This window comes from Bos mutus, chromosome 29, assembly GCF_027580195.1.
Source record: "Bos mutus isolate GX-2022 chromosome 29, NWIPB_WYAK_1.1, whole genome shotgun sequence".
Classification (NCBI taxonomy): domain Eukaryota; kingdom Metazoa; phylum Chordata; class Mammalia; order Artiodactyla; family Bovidae; genus Bos; species Bos mutus.
The window spans coordinates 28,560,023-28,585,907 of record NC_091645.1 but is presented as its reverse complement, the minus strand read 5'-3'; the positions used below and the strand labels follow the sequence as shown (position 1 = coordinate 28,585,907).

Genomic DNA, 25,885 nt, shown 5'->3' with positions numbered 1-25,885 from the left:
TGAAGGACTTATAAACACAGAAAGAGGTAATACTAGAATGAATCGTAGATGTAAGTGTGTGTTTGTGTATGTGTGTATATACGTTTGTTCTCTGACTATGGAAAGGACTTAGGAGCAGTGACACCCAATACCCTGATTTTTGGCTTCCAAATATCTTTTCCCACTAAATAGGAGTAGGACTTCTTGGATGGAAAGTACAACAGGCTTCTTGGATCTTGAACTATTTCACTGTGGCAGATTAAGGAAATGTTCTAAGAATGCTGGAGAATGTTGACAGAACTCAGAATCAAACCTGAAGGGATGCTTCTTGGCCAAATCTGAATATCAAGGTATGTATCATAGTATCAAAATAGGATCCATTAAATGGAATAAGAATTGTGAGTTTATATTTATATAATCAAATACATAAATGGGGATAAGAGAAAGACTTCCCTTAGTAGAATGTCAGCTAATAGACACAAAAGAAATGTTTGAATGAAAAAGTCACCAGCTGGGCAACAATCATGGTAAGAATTAATTTAGGTGAGAAATACTAATGAATGATAAAGCTAGGTAGTGAAAGTGGAAAAATAATGGATTGTTCACATAATCTCAAAGAATTTCCCTACAATAGCTGTTAATTACCAAAAAATGAGTGACCTTATAGAAAAGAAATAATTTTAATTACCATCAGTTAGCATCTCTGGAAATGAGATGAAACAAAATCATGTACTACATGATAGGATACATGAAGAAAAGACAGCATCACTTCTATGATAATCCTGCCAAAGATCCCTAACCCAAATCTAATCATGATAAATACTGGGTAGTCCTAGTTTGAGGAACAGTGCACAAAATACTAGCATATAGTTTTTAAGGTCATGAAAAGAAAGAAATGACTATGGAACTTTTCCAGATTAGAGGAGACTACAGAGACATGATAACTGTATACAATATTATTATCCTGGATTGAATTCGTTTTCTATGTATGATATTATATATAGATGATATTATATTATATAGATGATATTATATATATAGATGATATATATCAACTGTGGTGTTGGAGAAGACTGAGAGTCCCTTGGACTGCAAAGAGATCCAACCAGTCCATTCTGAAGGAGATCAGCCCTGGGTGTTCTTTGGAAGGAATGATGCTAAAGGTGAAACTCCAGTACTTTGGCCACCTCATGCGAAGAGTTGGTTGACTCATTGGAAAAGACTCTGATGCTGGGAGGGATTGGGGGCAAGAGTAGAAGGGGATGACAGAGGATGAGATGGCTGGATGGCATCACTGACTCGATGGACGTGAGTCTGAGTGAACTCTGGGAGTTGGTGATGGACAGTGAGGCCTGGCGTGCTGCGATTCATGGGGTCGCAAAGAGTCAGACACGACTGAGCGACTGATCTGATCTGATATATGATATTATTGGGAAATTGGTAACACCTAGATTGAGATCTATGATTTCATGATGGAATAATGTACCAATGCTATGTGATGGTTGTGGAGTGGCTACAAAGGAAAATGTCCTTGTTTTCAGAAAACACACACTAAATAATTCAAGGATAATGAGGCATCATGTCATCAACTTACTGTCAAATGGTTCGGAAAATAAAAATCCTTGTGGTATGAAAAAAATTAGAGCTTAAACCAAACTAAGATCAGTCTAAATTATATGATTTAGAGTTTGGTCCTATTAAATACAATTTGAGAAAAGAAAAAAAACATATAGAAAAGCTTAGATGTGTGACAGCTAGCAAACAAAAAATTAACAATGAGGGACATTCAAGATATCCCTGTAAAAGACATTTCAAAAATGCATATGACACTTTTGGCTCTGGTCTGCAGATGATGACTGCAGCCATGAAATTAAAAGATGCTTACTCCTTGGAAGGAAAGTTATGACCAACCTAGATAGCATATTTAAAAGCAGAGACATTACTTTGCCAACAAAGGTCCATCTAGTCAAGGCTATGGTTTTTCCAGTGGTCATGTATGGATGTGTGAGTTGAACTGTGAAGAAAGCTGAGCGCCGAAGAATTGATGCTTTTGAAGTGTGGTGTTGGAGAAGAGTCTTGAGAGTCCCTTGGACTGCAAGGAGATCCAACCAGTCCATCCTGAAGGAGATCAGCCCTGGGATTTCTTTGGAAGGAATGATGCTAAAGCTGAAACTCCAGTACTTTGGCCACCTCATGCGAAGAGTTGACTCATTGGAAAAGACTCTGATGCTGGGAAAGATTGAGGGCAGGAGGAAAAGGAGACAACAGAGGATGAGATGGCTGGATGGCATCACCAACTTGATGGACGTGAGTTTGAGTGAACTCTGGGAGTCGGTGATGGACAGGGAAGCCTGGTATGCTGCGATTCATGGGGTCGCAAAGAGTCAGACACGACTGAGCGACTGAACTGAACTGAACTGAAAATGTGGAGAGTTATTAGAAACAATGTCTCCCTCTGTGATAAATAGAAAAAATGGATAAAATAATACAAAGACAAATACTTTAAAATGATATTGGAAATCTCTGGGTTCAAATTAAAAAGAAACTCAATTCCGGAAAGAAATGAGTGCTTTTGAGGTAAAAGACCATCAGGAACTTTCTTCCCTGGAAACAACTGCCAAGGCTTTTCAAAGTGCCTAGAGAAACAGGCTCGGCATAGAAAGAATGACTGAATAGGAGAAACCAGCATAGTTCTTTTAACAACCTCTTGGGCAGATGTGATGGTTTGGAATTTTTACATTTCTGCCTGATGTTAGATGAAGGAGATTATGCCATACACAGATCTAGCTCCCACTGCCTCAAGGCATGTGAAGTCAGTGGTGAACTGAAACCAACTCTTCCACATAGTCCTGACCTTGCTCAAATATTGATTGGATATAGGAGAGTTTACTCCCTCTGGGAAGTAGATATCACTGTTTAGTATGCTGGGAGTATAATAAAAATTTATGGGAAAGTGAAGAAGCAGGAAAATGTAATCGTTAAGCTAGAGAAATACAGTCTGAAGAAAATACAGCCGGCCCTTTATATCTGCATATCCATGGATTCAACTGAAGGACGGAAAATATTTGAAAAAAATTTTTCATAAAATTCCAAAAAACAAAACTTGAGTTTTCCACTCATCTTCAACTATTTACATGACACTTACATTATATTTGGGCTTCCCTGGTGGCTCAGACAGTGAAGAATTGGCTGCAAAGCAGGAGACACAGGTTGAATCCCTGGGTTGGGAAGATCCTTTGGAGAAGGGATGCCTACCCACTCCAGTATTTTTGCCCAGAGAATTCCATGGACAGAGGAGCCTGGCAGACTACAGTCTATGGTGTTGCAAAGAGTCAGACATGGCTGAGTGACGAATGCTAAGCTAGAGAAAAAATAGCCAATCGAAGCAGATTCATAGATGATCCAGATGTTGGAATTATCAGTGAGGACTTTACATATATATTATGGATAAATTAAATGAGAGAAAATATGGGGGGAAATGAGAAATTTTGACAGAAAAATAGAATGTAAGAACCAAATGGATATTCAAATTGAATTAAGCAGTCATTTGGTTAGCTTGAGAGGATTCCAGATCCAGAAAATGAAATACTAAATAAACGGAAATGTAGATCAACAGACTATCCAAAATGAAACATAGAGATGTCACTGCTACCACTGCCACTAAAGGTAATAACACACGTATTATTATTATTATGTTAGAAGACACACTGAGCATGATAGATATATGGGTCAATACCCAACACATGAATTTAACATACTCATAAATGATTCCAATTGGGAAAGAAGAGAGAGAAAACAAAACAGGTTTTGAAGTGGCTGTGACCCCAAATTTTCTAAAATTATCAAAAGTCATCAATGTAGAGTATCTATCAAGAACCTCAGTCTCAAACAGGATTAATAATAATAAAGCAAACAGCAATAACAACAAAAGTCTCACCAGGGTACATTATAGTCCACCTGCTATAAACCCAAACACAATGATAAAATTTAAGTGTAGCCCAAATAAATGGCTAATCATTATCTTTAAAAAAGAAACAGTGAAAATAATGAACAACTTTTATTAGAAACGATGAAAGCCAGGAATTAATGAAATGACATTTTAGAAGTGCTGAAAGAGAAAAATGTTCTACCTACAAATTCTTATACTCTAACAATTGAGATGAAATAACATTTCAGACAACTGAGAGAATGTTAGAATTAAACCCTCACTACCTAAATTTATAAAAGGCAAATATTAAAAAATAAATTTGTATTGATTTACAAATTTACAAAAAATTATCATTTATATTGATAAAAATGTCAATGTATTTTGTACCTAAATTTATAAAAGGCAAATATTAAAAAATAAATTTGTATTGATTTACAAATTTACAAAAAAGTATCATTTGTATTGATAAAAATGCCAATGTATAATTAAAGGAAATTGTTTTAATATTTAACAAAAGAAGGTAGCAAAGGAAAAGAAATACAGGAACAGAAAACAGAGGGGACAAATAGGAAACAAGTGGAAAAATGGTTGACCTAAATCCAACCATGATAATAAAATATTGGTGATCTAACAACTCCAGTTAAAAGTATGTATTGTCCCAACAGATAAAAAGCAATATCCAACTAGTTGTCTATGAGAAATGCCTTATAAATTATATGACTTATAAATAATATTAATAGATATATTAAAAGTAAAAGGGGGTTGGGAGGGAAGCTCAAGAGGGAGAGGGTATATGTGTACTTATAGCTGATTCACATTGTTGTACAGCAGAAACTAACACAATATTATAAAACAATTATCCTCCAGTTAAAATTTTTAAAATACAAAAGAATTAACACCTAAATAAATAGATAACCAACAAGGACCTACTGTAAAAAATAAATAATTTTTTAAAGAAAAAAGTAAAAGGGAAGGAAAAGAGGTACCTGTAAACAGTAAGCATAAGAAGGGTAAAATTACGAAAAGAAGAATGGAACTGGAGGACTCAACCTGCCTGACTTCAGGCTCTACTACAAAGCCACAGTCATCAAGACAGTATGGTACTGGCACAAAGACAGAAATATAAATCAATGGAACAAAATAGAAAGCCCAGAGATAAACCCACGCACCTATGGACACCTTATCTTTGACAAAGGAGGCAAGAATATACAGTGGAGAAAAGACAACCTCTTTAACAAGTGGTGCTGGGAAAACTGGTCAACCACTTGTAAAAGAATGAAACTAAAACACTTTCTAACACCATACACAAAAATAAACTCAAAATGGATTAAAGATCTAAATGTAAGACCAGAAACTATAAAACTTTTAGAGGAGAACATAGGCAAAACACTCTCCAACATAAATCACAGCAGGATCCTGTATGACCCACCTCCCAGAATATTGGAAATAAAAGCAAAAATAAACAAATGGGATCTAATTAAAATTAAAAGCTTCTGCACAACAAAGGAAGCTATAAGCAAGGTGAAAAGACAGCCTTCGGGATGGGAGAAAATAAAAGCAAATGAAGCAACTGACAAACAACTAATCTCAAAAATATACAAGGAACTCCTACAGCTCGATTCCCGAAAAATAAATGACCCAATCAAAAAATGGGCCAAAGAACTAAATAGACATTTCTCCAAAGAAGACATACAGATGGCTAACAAACACATGAAAAGATGCTCAACATCACTCATTATCAGAGAAATGCAAATCAAAACCACAATGAGGTACCATTTCACACCAGTCAGGATGGCTGCAATCCAAAAGTCCACAAGCAATAAATGCTGGAGAGGGTGTAGAGACAAGGGAACCCTCTTACACTGTTGGTGGGAATGCAAACTAGTACAGCCACTAGGGAGAACAGTGTGGAGATTCCTTAAAAAACTGGAAATAGAACTGCCATACGATCCAGCAATCCCACTGCTGGGCACACACACCAAGGAACCAGAATTGAAAGAGACACGTGTACCCCAGTGTTCGTCACAGCACTATTTATAATAGCCAGGACATGGAAGCAACCTAGATGTCCATCAGCAGAGGAATGGATAAGAAAGCTGTGGTACATATACACAATGGAGTATTACTCAGCCATTAAAAAGAATACATTTGAATCAGTTCTAATGAGGTGGATGAAACTGGAGCCAATTATACAGAGTGAAGTAAGCCAGAAAGAAAAACACCAATACGGTATACTAACTCATATATATGGAATTTAGAAAGATGGTAACAATAACCCTGTGTACGAGACAGCAAAAGAGACACAGATGTATAGAACAGTCTTTTGGACTCTGTGGGAGAGGGAGGGGGGGATGATTTGGGAGAATGGCATTGAAACATGTATAATATCATATAAGAAACGAATCGTCAGTACAGGTTCAATGCATGATACAGGAAGCTTGGGGCTGGTGCACTGGGATGACTCAGAGGGATGGTATGGGGAGGGAGGTGGGAGGGGAGGTTCAGGATTGGGAACATGTATACACCCGTGGCGGATTCAGGTTGATGTATGGCAAAACCAATACAATATTGTAGAGTTCACATGTAAGTGATATCATATAATATTTGTCCAACTCTGTCTGATTTGCTTTAGTTAGTATGATACTCTCTAGACCCATCCATGTTGCTGCAAATGGCATTATTTCATTCTCTTGTATGGCCAAGTAATATTCCATTATATACATATGTACACATTTTCTTTAAAAAATAAAATAAAATACAAAATAATTTACACCTAAATAAATAAATAGATAACCAACAAGGACCTACTGTAAAAAATAAATAATTTTTTAAAGAAAAAAGTAAAAGGGAAGGAAAAGAGGTACCTGCAAACACTAAGCATAAGAAGGGTAAAATTACAGCCACATTACTGTTAGATAAAGTTCCTTCAAAATAAAGAATATTTTGGAGGGGGATTGCAATGGCAGAGTAAGAACTTGGATTTCACCTTGTCCCATAAACACATCAAAAATACATCTACACGTGAGACAATTCTCATGAAAAACCAGCCGGAAACTGGAAGAAGATCCCTTATACAACCAAGGCTGCAAGAAAGATTTCCGTGTAACTGAGTAGGCTGGGGGGAAAACAGCATTGAGTTGGGACCTGTGCCCCAGGAAGGGTCTAGGAGGGAAATAAAGACCACACGAGAGGACTCTGTCCGTGGGGAGTGAGCAGATTGAGGCAGACTGGGTGTTCCAGTCCCAGAACTCCTGCATAGAAACAAACCAGCCCCCTTGGCTGGTGGGAGAACATTAGGACAGAGAGAAAGGCTGGAGAAGCCTAGACTCCACTCCCAGGGAGTGTGCAGGTGCTGGCTTGCTGACAGACAGTGTTGAGAGAGGTTTGCCTTAGTGGCTGCCACCTGGCCATGCATACCAATCTGAGTTGGGTGAATCCACTGGTCCTGCTTGCTCCGTGCCACAGGTGAGCACAGGATCTAGGGCAGACACAAGATCTAGAACTGCCAGGCTGGGGAAAGATTCAATCAAGGGATACAGAGGCACCCTAGGAGCCTGGGGTGTGGTCCATGTGGGGCTACTGGCCATGGTTGGTACTTACTCAAACAGCATCAGGAAAACAGCTCACACCTCTGACAGCAGCGCAGTCACTTCAATTCCCACAACCATAATACCCCTTTCCCTGGTTCCAGCCTACTGAATGCTCTGGCCCTTTTCACTCCAAGCCACAACTTTGCCCTGGGTCTGGGATGACCAAAACAGAAAAAAGGGTGACCTTGGGCTGTGTCCAGGCAGAGCTGTGGATGCCTACACAGGCAACACAGCACACGAGCCTCGTTTACTGCAGCACAGCCCCTCCTTTGGGCCAAAAGCCCTACAAGGAGAAGAAAAAACACATACTTAAAGGGAACACAGCCAGCTTGAGCCCAACCCTCTGTAATGACTGATATAAGAAAAGAATCTTAAAAAGTGAATATATGTATAACTGATTTACTTTGCTGTATACCTGAAACTAACAGAGCATTGTAAACTAACTATACTCCAATAAAAAATAAAAAATTTTTTAAAATGCTGCTGGCAGACTTAGAGAACGAACTTAGGGTTGCTGGTGGGAAGGATGGGGGGAAAGGATAGTTAGGGAGTTTGGGATTGACATGTACACACTGCTAGTTTGAAATGGATAACCAGCAAGGACATACTGTATAGCACTTGGAACTCTGCTCAGTGTTGTGTGGTAACCTGGATGGGAGGAGAGTTTTGGGGAGAATGGATACGTGTATATCTGTGGCTGAGTCCCCTTACTGTTCACCTAAAACTATCACAACATTGTTTCCTAATTGGCTATTGTTTGCTGTTGTTCAGTCCCTAAGTCGTGTCCCACTCTTTGCGACCCCACGGACTGCAGCATGCCAGGCTTCCCTGTCCTTCACTATCTCCCAGAGTTTGCTCAGACTCATGTCCATTGAGTAGGTGATGCCATCCAACCATCTCATCCTTGTTCATCCCCTTCTCCTACTGCCTTCAATCTTGACCAGCATCAGGGTCTTTTCCAGTGAGTCAACTCTTCGCATCAGGTAGCTAAAGTATTGGAGCTTCAGCTTCAGCATCAATCCTTGCAATGAATATTCAGGGTTGATTTCTCTTAGGACTGACTGGTTGATCTCCTTGCAGTCCAAGGGACCCTCAAGAGTCTCCTCCAGCACTACAGTTTGAACACTTGGCTATACCCAGTACAAAATAAAAAGTTTTTTTTAATTAAAGTATAAAAAATAGTGCTGGGAAAATTGAACAGCTACATGTAAAAAATAAAATTTTTTAGAACATTCTTCAATATCATACACAAAAATAAACTCAAAATGAATTAAAGACTTAAATATACTATAAAACTGTTAGAGGAAAATGTTGGCAGACCACTCTTTGACATAAATCTCAGCAATATATTTTTTAGTCCATCTCCTAGAGTAATAGAAATTTTAAAAAATAAACAAATGGGACCTAATTGAACTCAAAAGTTTTTCACAGCAAAGGAAACCATAAGCAAAATGAAAAGACAATCTACAGAATGGGAGAAAATATTTGCAAATCATGTGGCTGACAGGGGATTAATTTTCAAAATTTACAGTTCCTGCTCTCAATATCAAAAAAACAAACAACCCAATCTCAAAAATGGGCAGAAGAGCTAAATAGACATTTCTCCAAAGAAGTTATACAGATGGCCAAGAGGCACATGAAAAGATGTTCAACATCACTAATTACTAGAGAAATGCAAATCAAGACTACAATGAGGTATCACCTCACACCAGCAGGAATGGCCTTCATCAGTAACTCTACAAACAATAAATGCTGGAGAGGGTGTGGAGAAAAGGGAACACTCCTACACTTTTGGTGGGAATGTAAGTTGGTACTTGGAGAACAGTACGGAGACTCCTTAAAAAACTAAAATAGAGGGACCATGAAAGTGAAAGTGAAGTCGCTCAGTCATGTCCGACTCTTTGCGACCCCATGGACTGTAGCCCACCAGGCTTTTCTGTCCATGGGATTCTCCAGGCAAGAATACTGAAGTGGGTTGCCATTTCCTTCTCCAGGGGATCTTCCCAACCCAGGGATCAAACCCAGGTCTCCCGCATTGCAGGCAGATGCTTTAACCTCTGACCCTCCAGGGAAGCACGACCATGTGACCCTGCAATCCCACTCCTGCATGGCTCAAAAGGTACATGCACCCCAGTGTTTATTGTAGAGCTATTTACAATAGCTAAGACATGAAAGCAGCCTAAATGTCTATTGACAGATGAATGGATAAAGATGTGGTACATATATTCAATGGACTATTAGATCAGCCATTAGAAAGAATGATATAATGCCATTTATAGCAACATATATGAACCTGAAGATTGTTATACTGAATGAAATAAGCCAGAGAAAGACAAATACCATATGTATCACTTATATGTGAAATCTAAAAAAAAAAAAGATACAAGCAAACTTATTTACAAAATAGAAACAGACTCACAGTCTTAATGAACAAACTTACGGTTACCAAGGGGAAAGGGTGGGAAGAAAGGGACACATTGGGAGTTTGGGACTGACATATACACACCACTATATTTAGAACAGATAACCAACAAAGACCTACTGTATAGCACAGGGAATACTTTGCTCAATACTCTGTGACAATCTAAATGGGAAAAGAATTTGAAAAATAATAGGTACATATACGTGTGTAACTGAATCACTCTGCTGTACACCAGAAACAAACCCAACATTGTTAATCAACTCTCCTCTGGTATAAAATAAATATTTTTTTAAATGTTAGCAATAAAAATGCTAACTGAATTAAGAAAGAGTAGTGATATAAACACAGATAGTTTTAACAAAAAAACTATAAACTACAAAGACACAATCAGAAATAGATAATGCCATTTCTGAGATTAAAAAAAAAACATTTAGAAACAATCAATAGCTGAATAAATGACAGAGAAGAACACATGAATGTGGTGATATGAAAGACAGAATAGTGGAAATCACCCAATCAGAACAACAGAAAAACTAATGAAAAAAAAAAATGAAGCAACATATGAGATTGATGGGATAATATACAAGGTGCCAACATCCACATGCATTATAGGCTTTTCAGAAGAAGAGAGAGAAAAAGGAGTAAAAAATGTACTTCAGAACATTATGGCTGAAACCTTTCCAAACCCAAAGAAGGAAATATATCCAGGTACAGGAAGCATGTGCATGCATGCTCCATCTGTGTGACTCTTTGCAACCCCCTGGATGATAGCCTGCCAGGCTCTCCCTCTGTTCAGGAATTTCCCAGACAAGAATGCTGAAATGGGTTGCCATTTCCTACTCCAGTGGATCTTCCTGACCTGATGATAGAACCTGCATCTCCTGCACTGGCAGGCAGATTCTTTATTACTGTATCACCTGAAGTCCAGAGGGTCCCAAAGCAAAATGAATGCAAACAGACCCATAGCAAGACATACCATAATGAAACGGGCAAAAGTGGAAGAGAGAATCCTAAAGACAACACGAGAAAGAGTTATATACAGGGGGATCCTTACAAGGCATCACCCAATTGCAGGATCTATGCAGGTCAGAAAGGAGCAGCATAATATATTCAAAGTACAAACGGAGGAGAATGTGCAACCTAGCACGCTCTACCCAGAAAGATTATTATTTAAGAGAGAATGAGAGAGAAGCTGTTTCTCAGATAAGCAAAACCTAAAAGAATTCAGCAATACTAAACTTCCCTTAAAAGAAATGTTTCCTCTAAATGAAAAAGAAGAAAGAATCTAAAACCAGTGCATAGATTACAAAAGAAAGAAAATTGTAAAAGAAACTGTACAATAAACAGTGAAGGGATAGCATGAAGATATAGAGTTGTTGTTGTTCAGTTGCCCAGTCGTGTCCAACTCTTTGTGACCCCATGAACTGCAGCATGCCAGGCCTCTCTGTCCCTCACCATCTCTGGAAGTTTGCTCAAGTTCATGTCCATTGCATCGAAGATGCCATCCAGCCATCTCATCATTCTCTAATGCCCTCTTTTCCTCCTGCCCTCAATCTTTGCCAGCATCAGGGACTTTTCCAATGAGTCAGCTGTTCGAATCAGGTGACCAAAATACTGGAGTTTCAGCTTCAGCATCAGTCCTTCCAACGAGTATTCAGGATTGATTTCTCTTAAGATTGACTGGTTTGATCTCCTTGCTGTCCAAGGGATTCTCAGGAAGTCTTCTCCAGCACCGCAGTTAGAAGGCATCAATTCTTTGGCCCTCCGCCTTCTTTACAGTCCAGCTCTCACATCTGTACGTGACCACTGGGAAGACCATAGCCTTGACTATACAGACCTTTGTCAGCAGAGTAATGTTTCTGCTTTTCAACACACTGTCTAGGTTTGTCATAGTTTTCCTGCCAAAAGGCAAACGTCTTCTGATTCATGGCTGCAGTCGCCGTTCACGGTGATTTTAGAGCCCAAGAAGAGGAAGTCTTTCACTTCTTCCACCTTCCCCCCCGTATTTGCCATGAAGTAATGGGGCCGGATGCCATAATCTTAGTTCTTTTTAATATTTAGTTTTAAGCCAGCTCTTTCACCCTTATTACATTACATCCCTAGTAGCTATTCATCTTGTAACTGGAAGGTTGTACCTTTTGACTCCGTTCTTCCAACTTCCCCTCCACCAGGAGTCTTACATAAGACATCTCATAGGTAAAGCAACCTAGTTCAAGTTGATAACAACTTAATTTTGAGTATCAATGAAAGTTTCACCCTTTTACTTCGTCCTTTTATATTTTGAAGTCATTATTTTCCTCTTTTTATATTTTGCTTCCCAGGTGGCACAGTGGTAAAGAATCTGCCTGCCAATGCAGGAGACACAAGAGACTTGGGTTCGATCCCTGGGTTGGGAAGATCCCCTGGAGTAGGAAATGGCAACCCACTCCAGTATTCTTGTCTGGAAAATTGCATGGACTCACTCCAGGTGGTTGCAAAGAGTCAGACACAACTGAGCACACACACACATACACATTCATTAACAAATGATAGTAGCTAAATTATTTTAATGTTTTTTCCTTTGATCTTTGTAGTATAGTTCAGTGGTTAACAAACCATGCTATTAGAGTTTTCTGACTGTATATTTACCTGTACCAATGTGTTACATGTTTCCATATGTCTTCATGTCTTTAATTAGCGTATTTTTATTTCACCTTGTATTAACTAACTCCTTTCTGTGTTTCTTGCAAGTCAGATCTAGTCATGATGAATTCCCTTAGCATTTATTTTTTTAACTAGGAAAGCTATAAGATTTTTTGTGTTCTTTTTGTGTGTGTGTGTGTTCTTTATACAAATTCTATAGAGGATATCAGTATTGCAAATATCTTATCCAAGTCTTTAACTTCTTTTCACTCTCTTAATGATACATTTTGATGAACCAACATTGTGCATTTTAGTGAAATCTAACTTATCAATTCTTAAAAAATAGTTTTGCTGTTTAGGTGATGTTTAAGTAACCTTTAGCTTATTCCAAAGTTATTAATACATGCTATGCTTTCTTCTGGAAGTTTTATTGCTTTACTTTTCACTTTAGACCTACAATCCAAAAAGTTTGAATTTGCTTTTTGTGTATACTGTGAGGTAGAGGTAATGCGTAGAAAAATTTAACTGAGTAGAGAACCCAGAGTGTTAAGTGCTAATGAAAAGAGGCATATCAAATTAGCTGAGAAAAATACAAACTTTCAAATAAATATTATTGGGTTAATTGGCTAGTCACGTGGAAATATAGTAACTTGGATCAATTTCTTGCAAGGATAAATTCCAAATGAGTAGACAAAATGTCAATTTAATCCAAGAAACTATTAGCAGGAAACATGAATGAATTATTTTCTTACCCAAAGTAAGTGGAACTCTCATACAGTACTGGTAGGACTCTATATTAGTATCACCACTTTGGTAAACTATTTTGGTTGTTTCTTTTTAAGTTATGGATATGTCTACCCTGTGACTCATACATTTTACTTTTAATTACCTACCCAAGAGAGATGAGGGTATATGACTGTCAAAATTCTTATGTGATACAAATTTTAAAAACGGCTCATCTGAGAATGTTCATAGCAGATTTCCTTACAATAGCCCAAAGCTGAAAACAACTCATGTCCATCCATAAGAGAATTGACTTAATAAATTGTAGTATATGTATGTGCTATGCTGTGCTTAGTCGCTCAATTGTGTCCAACTCTTTGCGACTCCTTAGATTATAGCCTGCCAGGCTCCTCTGTCCATGGGGATTCTCCAGGCAGGAATACTGGAGTGAGTTGCCATGCCCTCTTCCAGGAGATCGTCCCAACCCAGGGACTGAACCCAGGTCTCCCACATTGCAGGTGGATTCTTTACTGCCTGAGCCACCAGGGAAGCCCGGTGTATGTACACAATGGAAGAAAAACAACAAACCTTTGGTATAAGTGAAAAACACAGGAGTCTTAAAAATATTACGGTGGGTGATCGAAACTAGACTCAAGACAGTACTTTCTGTATAACTGTCTTTATAATAAGTTCAAGAACAGATGAAATTAGTTCTATGGTGATGGAAGTTAGAATAATACTTCTGGGAGTAGATTGTTATTTGAAGAAACTTACAGGAATGATGAAAATGTTCTATGTCTTAATTGGGATGGTGGTTATATAGGTTTATCTGCTTATCAAATCACATCAAACTCTATACTTAAAATATGTGCATTTTATTATACATGAATTATACTTCAATTAAGAAGATAATTGCCAGAAATGGGAAGGAGATTCAAGAGGGAGGGGACATATGCATACCTATGGTTAATTCATGTTGATGTGTGACAGAAATCAAACTAATATTATAAAGCAATCATCAATCAGTTAAAAATAAATATTACAAAAAGAAGATTATTATTCATCTCATAATGAATGAAGGATCTCGCTAATAATAATCAGTAGGAGCTAAAGCTGTTAGATGCACAATTGAAGGGAAACTTAATATTGCATAGATAAATCTGAGGGCAAAAAAACTTATATAATTAATCCTGACATTGTTAAAACCAGGAAAATGTCTGCCTTCAGATATTTCCAAGTGTTGGACCAGATTACCCTTTCTAAACTTCCAGGCCTGTTTTGTAAGGCTTTGATATAATAATAGTTTTAATTTTGAATATTGAAGTAAGTAATGAGTTTTGGAAGAATCCCATCAAAAAAAAGTTGTTTTAAGTTAATGTATTTGAATACTGGAGGGTCCCATAATCAGAAATGTCCTTTTCATAATTTCTTTGAGGAAGACACATGGTATGTTGGCACTGGAGTGAACGTTCATGTCTGCTAGGGAGTAGTGGTTACCATTCTCAGTACACTCAACAAAATAAGTAAAAAACCAACAAGCCACGATAAACAAATGGACAAGAACAATTCCATCAGCTTTACTGGCAGCTCTTTTAAACCCAGTGAAGTCTAACTGGCCAGCTAAAGGCAACTAGAGATGAGTAAGACAGGTGTTCTTGCTGTGATTTATAACATTCTAGAACAAATTAGACAAACAGAAATGATTCCTTTTTTGTGAGGAAGAGGGAAAAAAAGTACTTATAAAGTGACTTGGGTATTCAGAGGAAGGAGAATTTGTGTAGCAATGGTGTGGGTCACTGGTGAGTCAGAGTGGAAGCGGTGGCAAAAGAGGAAAGGAACTGAGAAAGACTAGAAGAGGAAGAGGAAGAAATGAGAGTCGTCATATATCTTGAACACACATCTTGCCAGGCCTAGAAGTGGCTGTATGTGAGCTGTGAATGCCACAGAGGCAAGAAGTCCTTTATTTGCTGCCCCCTACTAACATTGTATATACAGACACTTCGTAAATGCCAAGAAAATCATGACTGAGTGTGAGGTGGACACTGCCCACTGGGGACAATAATTTTTGTCCACAGAGGAAAATCTCAAGTGTCCAGCATCTGCTTTTTTGCTATTTCTGCTTAACTACAATCATGATGTGAGTTTCAGACAAAAACTTTTGTGAATTTTCAGCTGAAGAATTTCTAGTCCACCTCCACTAGCTAAGATACTCCACCAGGATCTAGAATGGTCTTATTTTAAAATTTTCTACTGTGCTTCTGAGGGTAAGCTTCTCGAAGTACAGAAATGCCAGTCCTTGTAATGGGAGAATTCTGTTGTTCAGGGTGGTAATCCTCTGACTGAGGTAGAAACCGAGCTTAGGCAATAGCAAGGCTACCACTGAGTTACAGAGAGGGCTGGGGTCCCTCCAGAACAGACAGGGCAGAAAAGCCAGGGCAGGCCAACTGTGAAGGCAGAGAAGTATTGGTAACATTTTAAAGGGACAACTCAGGAGTAGAAGTATTTTAGCGTTTTGAAGTTACAATAATTGTAGTTGCAGCATTTGTGAACATAAATTCGACCCTGGAAACTGTATGTCAGATCTCTGCAGAATCTCTGACACACCAGATACGATAACTGGAGGGTGCCACCTGTAATAAGAAGGAATCATAGAAAAATCAGCCAGCGATCTAAGTTCTTTAAAGACAAGTCACATGTGGCACTAGTCCTGTCTGTAAACGTTTAATAGGGCATCAGGGTAGGTCTGGGGTTGGCTTCCCATCTTGTACTTCCCAAGGGAACTCAGGCAGGGAGAGGAAGACATCACGGGTCCCCTGCAGGAGTTATTTGCCTAAGTTCCCTGGAAAACTTCAACCCTCTGTACTCAAGTTTCTTCCTCCTGGCTCGTTTCCCCAAGTCCTCTTCAGTCTGCATGCACAGGGTCCCGTACCCTGGGGTATGTGGCACTTTGGTTCCTCTCTTGAATTGACCTTAGCCTGAGATAGATATTTGCTCTCCTAAGAATTTTCTAGGAATCTCACAGCACCTCCCTGGACCCTCTAACTTACCCTGGAAGATCTTTAAGATCATGCAGCTCTCATAATTCTTAGCAACACAGACTCCAAAGCCTCTTCTACAGCGATCCGTCTGTGTACGAAGGTGGCAGGTTATGCATCTCAGTAGTGTCACTGCTGGAGAGCACAGAGCTGGTGTAAGGCCAGGGGAGGCAGAGACTTAGAAGAAATGGCACCCCACTCCAGCACTCTTGCCTGGAAAATCCCATGGATGGAGGAGCCTGGTGGGCTGCAGTCCATGAGGTCGCTAAGAGTCGGACACGACTGAGCGACTTCACTTTCATTTTTCACTTTCATGCATTGGAGAAGGAAATGGCAACCCACTCCAGTGTTCGTGCCTGGAGAATCGCAGGGACAGGTGAGCCTGGTGGGCTGCCGTCTATGGGGTCATACAGAGTCAGACACGACTGAAGCGATTTAGCAGCAGCCTAGCAGCAGACCTATCTAGACCTGGGAGTGGGCTTGCGGGTGTTTGGGATCAGGGAGTGAGCAGTTTGAGCTCTCACCAACTCCACATCCGGAAAAATGTCATTGTGAGAGCAAAAGGATTCTGACCCCCAATTTAGCCCTTTTAACCTGGTAAAAGTGAAGTGTCTACTCTTTTGTGACCCCATGGACTGCTCTCCAGTCTCCTCTGTCCATGGAATTCTCCAGGCAAGAAAACTGGAGTGGGTAGCCATTCCCTTTTCCAGGGGATCTCCCCAACCCTGGGATTGAACTGAAGGCGGATTCTTTACCATCTGAGCCACCAGGGAAGCCCCTTTAACCTGGTAACTTTGAGCAAAGATTTAGCCTCTGTGGCATGGATTTTCCAGCTTAAAGATGATTCTGTTAATGCTAACCTGGCTTACTTGGCAGCAATGTAGATAGAGTGGGATAATAAGGCTGAATGCTTTAAAGTGTTTGACCCATTACTCTGATGGGATTTCTGATATTCATCACTTAGATATGGTTAGGCGATATAGTCTGTTTTGAACTTCAAACTGAATCTATGTGAAAGCCTCCTGAATCATATACCGTAGTCAGTGCCACTTTATGTGGTACTGTGGGGTGAACTGATTGAAATAAAGTTTAATTTTAAAAAATGCTCCTTAATACACCTATAAGAGAAAGTATCATTTCTTGAGCATCTCGTTTGGGCCATGTTCTCTTTCCTTATTATCTGATTTAATGCTCACAAAAGCCTTGTAACTAAGTATTTCCCCATTTCCCAGATGAGCAACCAGAGAATTTAAGACAGTGACTGAATTATTTTTTAACCTGTCTGATCCCAGTGCATCCAGTATTTTCTTTACTACAATCACTTGTTTGAATATAAAAATCCCTGGTAAGGGTATCAAAACCCTTGATGTCACTAAAGCCAACTATGAAATTATTCACTGCAGACTGACCAGCTCCATCAGCAAATAGGGCACAGATTTATATATGGGAAGAATGTACTGAAGGATATCTTGCTAAGAGTTTTGATTATGGGGAATGGTAGGGACAGATTGGTAGGGGAGCCCTAGAGGGGCAGCCATAGAGGCTTGAGCCCTTGGTGGGGAATGGTAGAATGTTATAAAGGTCAGACAAGTTGGCACGGAGGCCCAGGGAGCACTCTAAAGGCTGGCTTCCCCTCCCATATAAATGTAGTCAAGACTCAGCCCAGCCTGGACACCACCCACACATACAGAGTGTCCCAGGGAGCCCCCTCGATCCTGGCTCTGGAGCCCGCTTCTCAAGTCTCTTGACTCACCCAAGGGGCAGCCGAGGAGGAATAAAAGCAACAAGAAGTGTCTGCCCATCTTGACAGAGAAGTCCCTCGCACAGGAAGAAAAGAAGCCAGGGGCAGCACACACAGGCCTGTAGGCTACAAGAGGAAACCTTGCCCTTCATCACAGGGCAGGGATTATTCATGCCTGAGGGGAACCAGGCCCACAGTCATCTCTGGGCGCTGCAGTTTCTTGCTTTCTCTGCCTATCACAGAGGATAGTAGTTAAAAAATGTTGGCATTTACATGAAGTTAACTTTTTTTTTGTATATATATATACTATTCATCACAGTAATTATTATTAATGTAGTTATTATTCTTATTCTAATTTCACAGAGAAGGAAGCTAAGGCCTGGTGAGGTCCAGTATCTTTCCCAAGATCACATATCTAGTGACTTATAGTGCCAGGATTCAGAGCAAGGTCTTCTAGTTCCAGAAGCCATACCTTTAACCATTTTGATTGAATGCCTCTTGGAGGTTTGTTCATACATTCGACTAATATTCATTGAGCACTTTTATAGGCCAAGCACAGTTTCGTGTATGAGAGCAGGGCAACAAATAAGATCAAAAAAAAGCTCACCTAGCTGCACGTCTTATGGGTGAGCAAAAGAAGAGTGAAGGAAGTGAAAAGATGGGATCATCCATGACTAAGCTGGGCCTTCCAATTAGAACTTCTGATGCTCAGCCCAGAACTCTCTCATTTTACCAGAAATCTGTTTCCCAAGGCCAGGAGACATTTACTTTGTAGGGCTGTGAAATCGTCTCTAGGATTATCACATGGCTTGATCTTTTGAGAATTTATATTGTGTATCTGGCCAGTTTGGCCCAGATGCTTTAGGGATCTGTCTCTACAAAAATTAACTCAGGTGAGGTTCACCATGGGTAAACCACTGAAAACTATGACTGGTTCAGGCACTGTCAGTCTCTGACAGTTCACTGACCCATCAGTGAACATATGGTACTTTGGCTAGAGATAATAGGAATCTGCTATCGTGAACTCATTTAATGACATGTTCTTTAGCTGTAGGAACGGTATGTCCTTCAAAATGTCTCAAGTATGACATTTTTAGAGGACAGGTAACAATTGGGTGAAATCAAGCCTTAGCTCAAGTGCCATGAAATTTATGATGTTTCTTTTAAATGAGCACAGTGTTGAGTCCATCTCTGCCTAAGAGAACCATAGGCCTTTAACATGAGTCTGTTCCTTTGAAAACAATTGATTCTAGAATCGAAGTCAACTTTGTGAAGTCTATGAATCCAGTTTTCTATCTTCTATCTTTCAGAAGAAGATGTGAGAAACTGGGATAGCACTTTTCAAGAGTTTCCAAAGGCTTATCAAGAAGGCAAGCTTCTGAGCCTTTGTGTGCCACCTGTTTCCTCTTCTCTGTCTTTAAAGAGAGTGACTCTAGAATTAAAGCAAAGGAAGAAGAAATTCTAGGCTAAACCACAGAGGGCTTGCCCAATTTCTATGCTACTGCCTTCAAGGTGCCCTCTGGCAGACATTTTCTGAAAGCCCCACTGAGTTTGGAACCTCTTTCCTATTTCCAGTTAGGACTGTAGAATTTTGCAATGCCACCCACGCACTAGGTTCTCTGATCTTACTTCTCGTCCCTCACCCATCAAATTTTCTCTTGGAAACAATGTACTGTGGTATCTAAAGTAGAATGGATATTTGTAGATGTGAATCTGGAACTCAAAATAGAGGTCAGAGGTAGAGATGTAAAACTGGGCATCATCAGCACGTGGGTGACCTCAAGCTCGAGCTGTGAGAACAGACCCAGTTCTCATGCAGTCTTCAATGCCTCAGAACTCAATTAGTTCCCAGCTGCTAACCCACCCAAAGCAAATTAATCAGTTTGTTCTGAAACTGATGGTGTCTCCAAAGTTCATTCCAGAAGAAGCTGTCAGTCTTTCCATCTTTTCCAACACCCAAAGCCCAAGGGAAGCCTTGATGAAACAACATATGACATGATGCTCCCAATTATCATCTTCACAGCTCTTGACCCTTGGATGCCAAAACCACAGCCACAGCTACTCCATCACCAGCTTTCCTGGCCAGGTGCCCTTTCCCACACGTGGCTCCTTTTGACTGAAGTTTCTGACACCTACCCTAGCAAAAGGACCCAGACTGCTCCTTGCCGGGAGCCGGTGAGGCATTCCACTCGTGACAAAGGTCATGAGGAAGGAGCCTCAACATACGCAAAGGTGGGATCGAGCCTCAGGAGTCCCCCCAGATATTCTCGAGCATCTACCCCCCAAAAAACCAGAGTCTGCCTACTTTATTGCTTTGTGCTCTCACCTCTGACTTTACTGGGGGCTGTCCCCCACCACCATCTCGCTCTCTCTGTCAAAGAGTTAACTTACAGCTCTGATTAATAAAGTTCCTGGGCAATTAGGAGTGTTTAAATCCAAACCCCTCAGATGGCTCTCTAACTCGCCTGACAAATTTACCCGGACTCCTACAGCTATGCAGATTGTTTACAGTCTCCCAGCCTCGAGAGGCACGGGAAGCTTAAGATATTCAAATAGCTTAGAGCCTCTCAGAGAGTTAGAAACTGTCAGAATAAGACTAGTAAGGGATTTCATTGATGAGCCAATGTTTGTTGCCAAGTTTTCACATCCCCTGAATTGTATCCTTGAATATGTATTAATTAATAGTTGGTATGTAGAAAAAATAAGTAGTGGCCTTGGTGTTAGTAACTTTAGACCCTTAAGGTAATAAATTCTTTCCTTTGTTGTAAACCCATTACACATCCGCCCTATAGGAATGCAATTTTGTCTTCGGAAGATGGCGCCAAACCTTAAAATAATTACTCTTAGAGAAAATAAGTCTTTGTTGATAAGTCCTTGTCAAGAGTCATAAAATGTTAATAGGCCTTCTGGCCAGAAGATGATGTAAATCACCTAAACCATTTGTATACAATAAATTTGCAGGAAAGAAACCCTGGTTTTTGATAAGGATCAAAAACTGCTGACTTTGCATCCCCTATTATCCTCTATCTGTAACTTAGGGTATATAAGCCCCTTTTGAAAATAAAGCTACGGGCCTTGCTCACCAAAGCTTGGTCTCCCCATGTCATTCTTCCCTTTAACTTCCAGCTGAGTCTCCATCTGGAGCACGGAACCCACCATGCTTACTAATTATGCCTGGGCTTCTAAGATCCGACCGGGGAGGCCTCAGTGTCTCCTCTCCTTCGGGAGAATGGAAGGACGCCTGCGGCCTATGTAAGTGGTGCAAACTTCTTGTCTTGAAGTTTTATTGGTCTCCCGCATAAACCAAGCTACTCAGCCTCTTTTCTCCACTGAATTTTCCTACTGAGCTATCCTTACTCTATTACTCTTATATCTCTAATTAACATATAAATAGTCGCCTAGGCCGTCTCTCCTTGGAATACCCTGGATCAGCCGGGGCTGGACCTCGGCAGCTCCTGAAGTTTTAAGCCCTGCACAAGGGATTTATGTTTGATAGTTTCCAAGGCCTCCACGCAGACTTGAATATACTACTAACACCAATCTTATGATGAAAATTCATTCTCAACGTTGGTAACATACCCAGAGTCACAATACTGGCAAGCAGCAGAGCCAGGATCTGAACCCACATGTGTACCAAACTTGAGCCTGGGATAAAGGAAGATGTCCTTTCTAGAATTCAGTATCGGTACAGAAGAGTGGTACTTTAACGTCTTTTCCAGTCCTGGGAAAAATGATGCTTTTCATTGACATCTTGCAACTGTAATAGTGAGCAAGAAATCCCACTTTATGTGCATGGGACTAAGTAATCTCAGTAGCAAGCACTGAACATCGTCCCCTGCAGCCCCTCTCTCCACTTACCTGCCATCACCTCCAGCAAGATGCATCTCTCTGAGTTTCTTGCTCACCCATGTCTCTAGAACCACATGACCAGCTCTCATCCCCATGTGGCAGGTTGCTTGATATCTCTGCACTTTGACATTTGCTGTGCCTTTGGGTGCCTGTCCTTATTCACCACCCTATTGTGGTGCTGGAGAAGACTCTTGAGAGTCCCTTGGACTGCAAGGAGATCAAATCAGTCAATCCTAAAGGAAATCAACCCTGAATATTCATTGGAAGGACTGATGCTGAAGCTGAAGCTCCAATACTTTGGCCACTTGATGCAAAGAGTTGACTTATTGGAAAAGACCCTGATGGTGGGAAAGATTGAGGGCAGGAGGAGAAGGGGACCACAGAGGATGGGATGGGTATATGGCATCACTGACTCAATGGACATGAGTTTGAGAAAATTCTGGGAGATAATGAAGGGAGGCCTGGTGTGCTGCAGTTCATGGGGTCATAAAGAGTCAGACAAGACCAGTGACTGAACAACAACAACATCAACCCTATTCACTTATTCTAGCTATTAATAGCACATCACTAGATAGCACCCCACTCCAGTACTCTTGCCTGGAATATCCCATGGATGGAGGAGCCTGGTAGGCTGCAGTCCATGGGGTCGTTAAGAGTTGGATATGACTAAGCAACTTCACTTTCACTTTTCACTTTCATGCATTGGAGGAGGAAATGGCAACCCACTCCAGTGTTCCTGCCTGGAGAATCCCAGGGACAGGGGAGCCTGGTGGGCTGCCGTCTATGGGGTTGCACAGAGTCAGACACAACTGAAGTGACTTAGCAGCAGCAGCAGCTTTCAGAGTCCTGCACAAGTATCCTTTCTTCAGGGACACCTTCCCTGGTCATGCAGTCAAATTTGAATGTCCTTTATCTAGGTCTCCAGGTCAACTGTGGCTGATGTACTTGTGTTCACCTTAACTAGGCACTAACCTTCGTGATGCTGCAGATTTGTGGCCTGATTTGCTTGGTATCTTCTCTTTTTATAATACTGCCATTCGGAGAAGGCAATGGCACCCTACTCCAGTACTTTTGCCTGGAAAATCCCATGGATGGAGGAGCCTGGTAGGCTGCAGTCCATGGGGTCGTTAAGAGTCGGACACGACTAAGCAACTTCACTTTTACTTTTCACTTTCATGCATCGGAGAAGGAAATGGCAACCCACTCCAGTGTTCTTGCCTGGAGAATCGCAGGGACGGGGGAGCCTGGTGGGCTGCCATCTATGGGGTTGCACAGAGTCAGACACGACTGAAGCGACTTCGCAGCAGCAGCAGCCATTTGGTATGTGTGTAGAAAATATTTACTTTTTAAAAAGACATCAATTAATAACACCTGAAGTCAAAGTAGGCACATCTCTCCTTCTCCTGAAACTTCCCTTTGCTACACCACAGCAGGGACACTTTGGTGTTTCCCTCACATTCAGACCATACTTGAAATCCTGGATTTAATTCCTGGTGCCTCAGTCTAGGGCTTCCCAGGTGGCACTAGTGGTAAAGAACCCGACTGCCAATGCAGGAGACAAAAGAGACGTGGGGTTCGATCCCTATGTCAGGAAGATCCCCTGGAGGAGGGCACGGCGACCCACTCCAGTATTCTTGCCTGGAGAATCCAATGGGCAGAGGAGCCTGGTGGGCTACAGTCCACAGGGCGACAAAGAGTTGGATATGACTGAAGCACACGCCTCAGTCTAAGTGAGACAATGACAAATCTGATTATTCTGAGATTATCAAAAAGAGCTAAAAGGAACAAAAGTATCCAAACCCTGTCTTAAAAGGTTAAAATGTGGCAAAGAGACTTGTCTTCCCTTGCAGAGCACAAGGCTTAGCTATAGAGGAGAATTTTACAATAGATGGTTTATGGGCACTGGACTGGAGTTGGTGCTTTGGTTCTTTCTGGGAACACTGAGATACTAATTTTATGATTATATGATTTAGAAGAATAGCCCAAGGACAGAACACGGATGGAGATCAACCAGGGCCTTCCACAGGCAACTGCACACGACCAAAGTCCCAGGATGTCTGTTCTGTTTCTGCTGCGCATTGTCATTGTAGTCTGCATGAGTAAGGGTGAGTCCTGGAGGCAAAGGGAGGGCTGGTTGCTGGTTAAGAGAAAGGAAGGCGCTAGGGGAGGGGAAACTTCCAGAATTGGCTCTTGGGGCTTTGGCAGATGCATATGCAGCTATGATAAGAAAAACTTCTCTTTTCACAGGTGAATTTTATGAACACATGAAAGGTACGACCATGGCTAGTCTAAAGTCCTCGGTAAAAAGGTTATTGGTGACACTTTAGGAGTACCTCTCCCTCCCTCTTTCGAGAAAGCTGTAATCCATTCTTCCTGTAAAATCCTAGGAGTTTGATCTTACCAATTTAGTCCATTTCGTGAAGTTAGGGAGCTAAAATCCCTGTCTTTGCTTCCTTTTCTCCATTACTGAGCAAAATCATCAGGCTAGATAAGGGGCTCATTACTTGGGGACCAGAGATAAATTTTTAGGGGAACTCTGACCTCTTGAGATTACATTCAGGGTTGGATTTAAACCTGTCTGTACAAGTTTGCTTTCACAAGATTATCAAAGGAGTCAGGGTCCCAAGAAAAGGTGGGGAGCACTGGGCGGTGGTAAGTTCCTGTTGGGAAGCCCCCCACCTGGAGAACCTTCACCATAAAACCACATCCTATAAGCACCTCTTTCTGTGTCTGGCAGAGCCTTCAATGATGTGTTACAAATGTAAAAAATATCATCTCGGGATATGCTATGAAGCCATGAGGTCCTGCAGCCTGAAGTACAAACAGACATGTGCTGTTGAAAACATCTACATCCTTACCAGAAAAGGTAGTGTGGGCATAGAGTAACTGAGAAGTAACCGCCTCTCCCCCACTTAGAGGCAGTCGCCTCCTTTCATCATTAGGACACATGGGTGAGTCTATGGGTAAGGATGGGATGGTCCTGCAAAGCTGGACTTTTCTTTAAGACAGTATTGAGTGAAGGAGAGGTGAATGTCCCCCTCTAAGTTAGAAAATAAAATCCCTTCTCTGGGTCAGTAATTAATAGACTCCGTCTTAGCTCACTAGGGTCTAGAGAAAAGTCAGTGACGGTCTGAAGAAAGGTGATTCCTAGGAATATGGTAGGAGAAAACAGAGTCATCATAGTTGTATTTCCTTTCTTTCACATCCTCAGGGCGGAGTATGTATTTTTATTCAAAACTGTCGTGTAAGGCCAACTGTGAGGACATCAACTTCTTAAGTTTTGAGAAGAGAACAGAGCTCATCTGTTGCAAACATAAAAGCTACTGCAATCTCCCCGAAGGTGTTTAGTTCTGCATCTCTTCTGGAGTTTTGATTATTCTTCAACTCACTATCCCCTTTATGTTTTTTTGCCAAACCTATATTTTGTTCTCCTCTTCTAACCAGTGGCAGGGAGTGAGAAAATCAGCAGGTAGTTAAAAGAGGAGTCATCATTAATGATGGAGCCCCAGACAGAATTTTTGCAAATCCCTATTTACAAGGTTTTGGGTTTTTTATGATGGTACTGCCATGGATATTGTTGAGATTTCAGTTGGTTATTCATTATGTCCTATATGGAAAAGCAAAGTGTTAGTCACTCAGTCACGTCTGCCTCTTTGTGACCCTATGGACAGTAGCTCACCAGGTTTCTCTGTCCATGGAATTCTCCAGGCAAGAATACTGTACTGGGTTGACATTCCCTTCTCCAGGGGACCTTTTCAACCCAAGGATCGAACCTGGGTCTCCTGCATTGGCAGGCAGATTCTTTACAGTCTGAGCCACCTGAGAAGCCAACTTTAGGTAATGTAGTAGTATCAAATCTTATTTTAATCACATAAATGTCTGTTTTATTTATCCCATTCTGAATGGAAATGCAAAGACTTGTGTCAAAATCATCCCAAACCAGTACTGGGAATTCTGCAACCACACTTTATCCTCATTCATACTCACTGCTCTGGG

General features: G+C 40.8%; 2 protein-coding genes across 2 annotated transcripts; one reads left to right on the top strand and one right to left on the bottom strand.

Annotated features, from left to right (window-relative positions):
• Window positions 1–15,751: 15,751 nt before the first annotated feature.
• Window positions 15,752–21,905, bottom strand: LOC102281023 (prostate and testis expressed protein 3). Its single transcript, XM_005908753.1, has 3 exons — window positions 21,899–21,905; window positions 16,312–16,434; window positions 15,752–15,894 (listed from the first exon to the last, which is right to left on the bottom strand). Exons 1-3 carry the CDS (start codon window positions 21,903–21,905, stop codon window positions 15,752–15,754), a joined length of 273 nt encoding a protein of 90 aa, XP_005908815.1.
• A 1,983-nt stretch (window positions 21,906–23,888) lies between these two features.
• Window positions 23,889–25,237, top strand: PATE2 (prostate and testis expressed 2). The gene is made up of 3 exons (XM_005908754.2): window positions 23,889–23,994; window positions 24,627–24,755; window positions 25,101–25,237. Exons 1-3 carry the CDS (start codon window positions 23,889–23,891, stop codon window positions 25,235–25,237), a joined length of 372 nt encoding a protein of 123 aa, XP_005908816.2.
• Window positions 25,238–25,885: the final 648 nt, after the last annotated feature.

Bases quoted from the DNA above. Each gene is read 5' to 3' on its own strand.
- LOC102281023 (XM_005908753.1), bottom strand. The intron at 15,895-16,311 runs GTAAGTTAGAGG...TTCTTATTACAG, and splicing joins GATCTTAAAGATCTTCCAGG to GTGGCACCCTCCAGTTATCG.
- PATE2 (XM_005908754.2), top strand. From the start codon at position 23,889: ATGGAGATCAACCAGGGCCTTCCACAGGCAACTGCACACGACCAAAGT. The intron at 23,995-24,626 runs GTGAGTCCTGGA...TGTGTCTGGCAG, and splicing joins TGTAGTCTGCATGAGTAAGG to AGCCTTCAATGATGTGTTAC. The intron at 24,756-25,100 runs GTAGTGTGGGCA...TCACATCCTCAG, and splicing joins CTACATCCTTACCAGAAAAG to GGCGGAGTATGTATTTTTAT.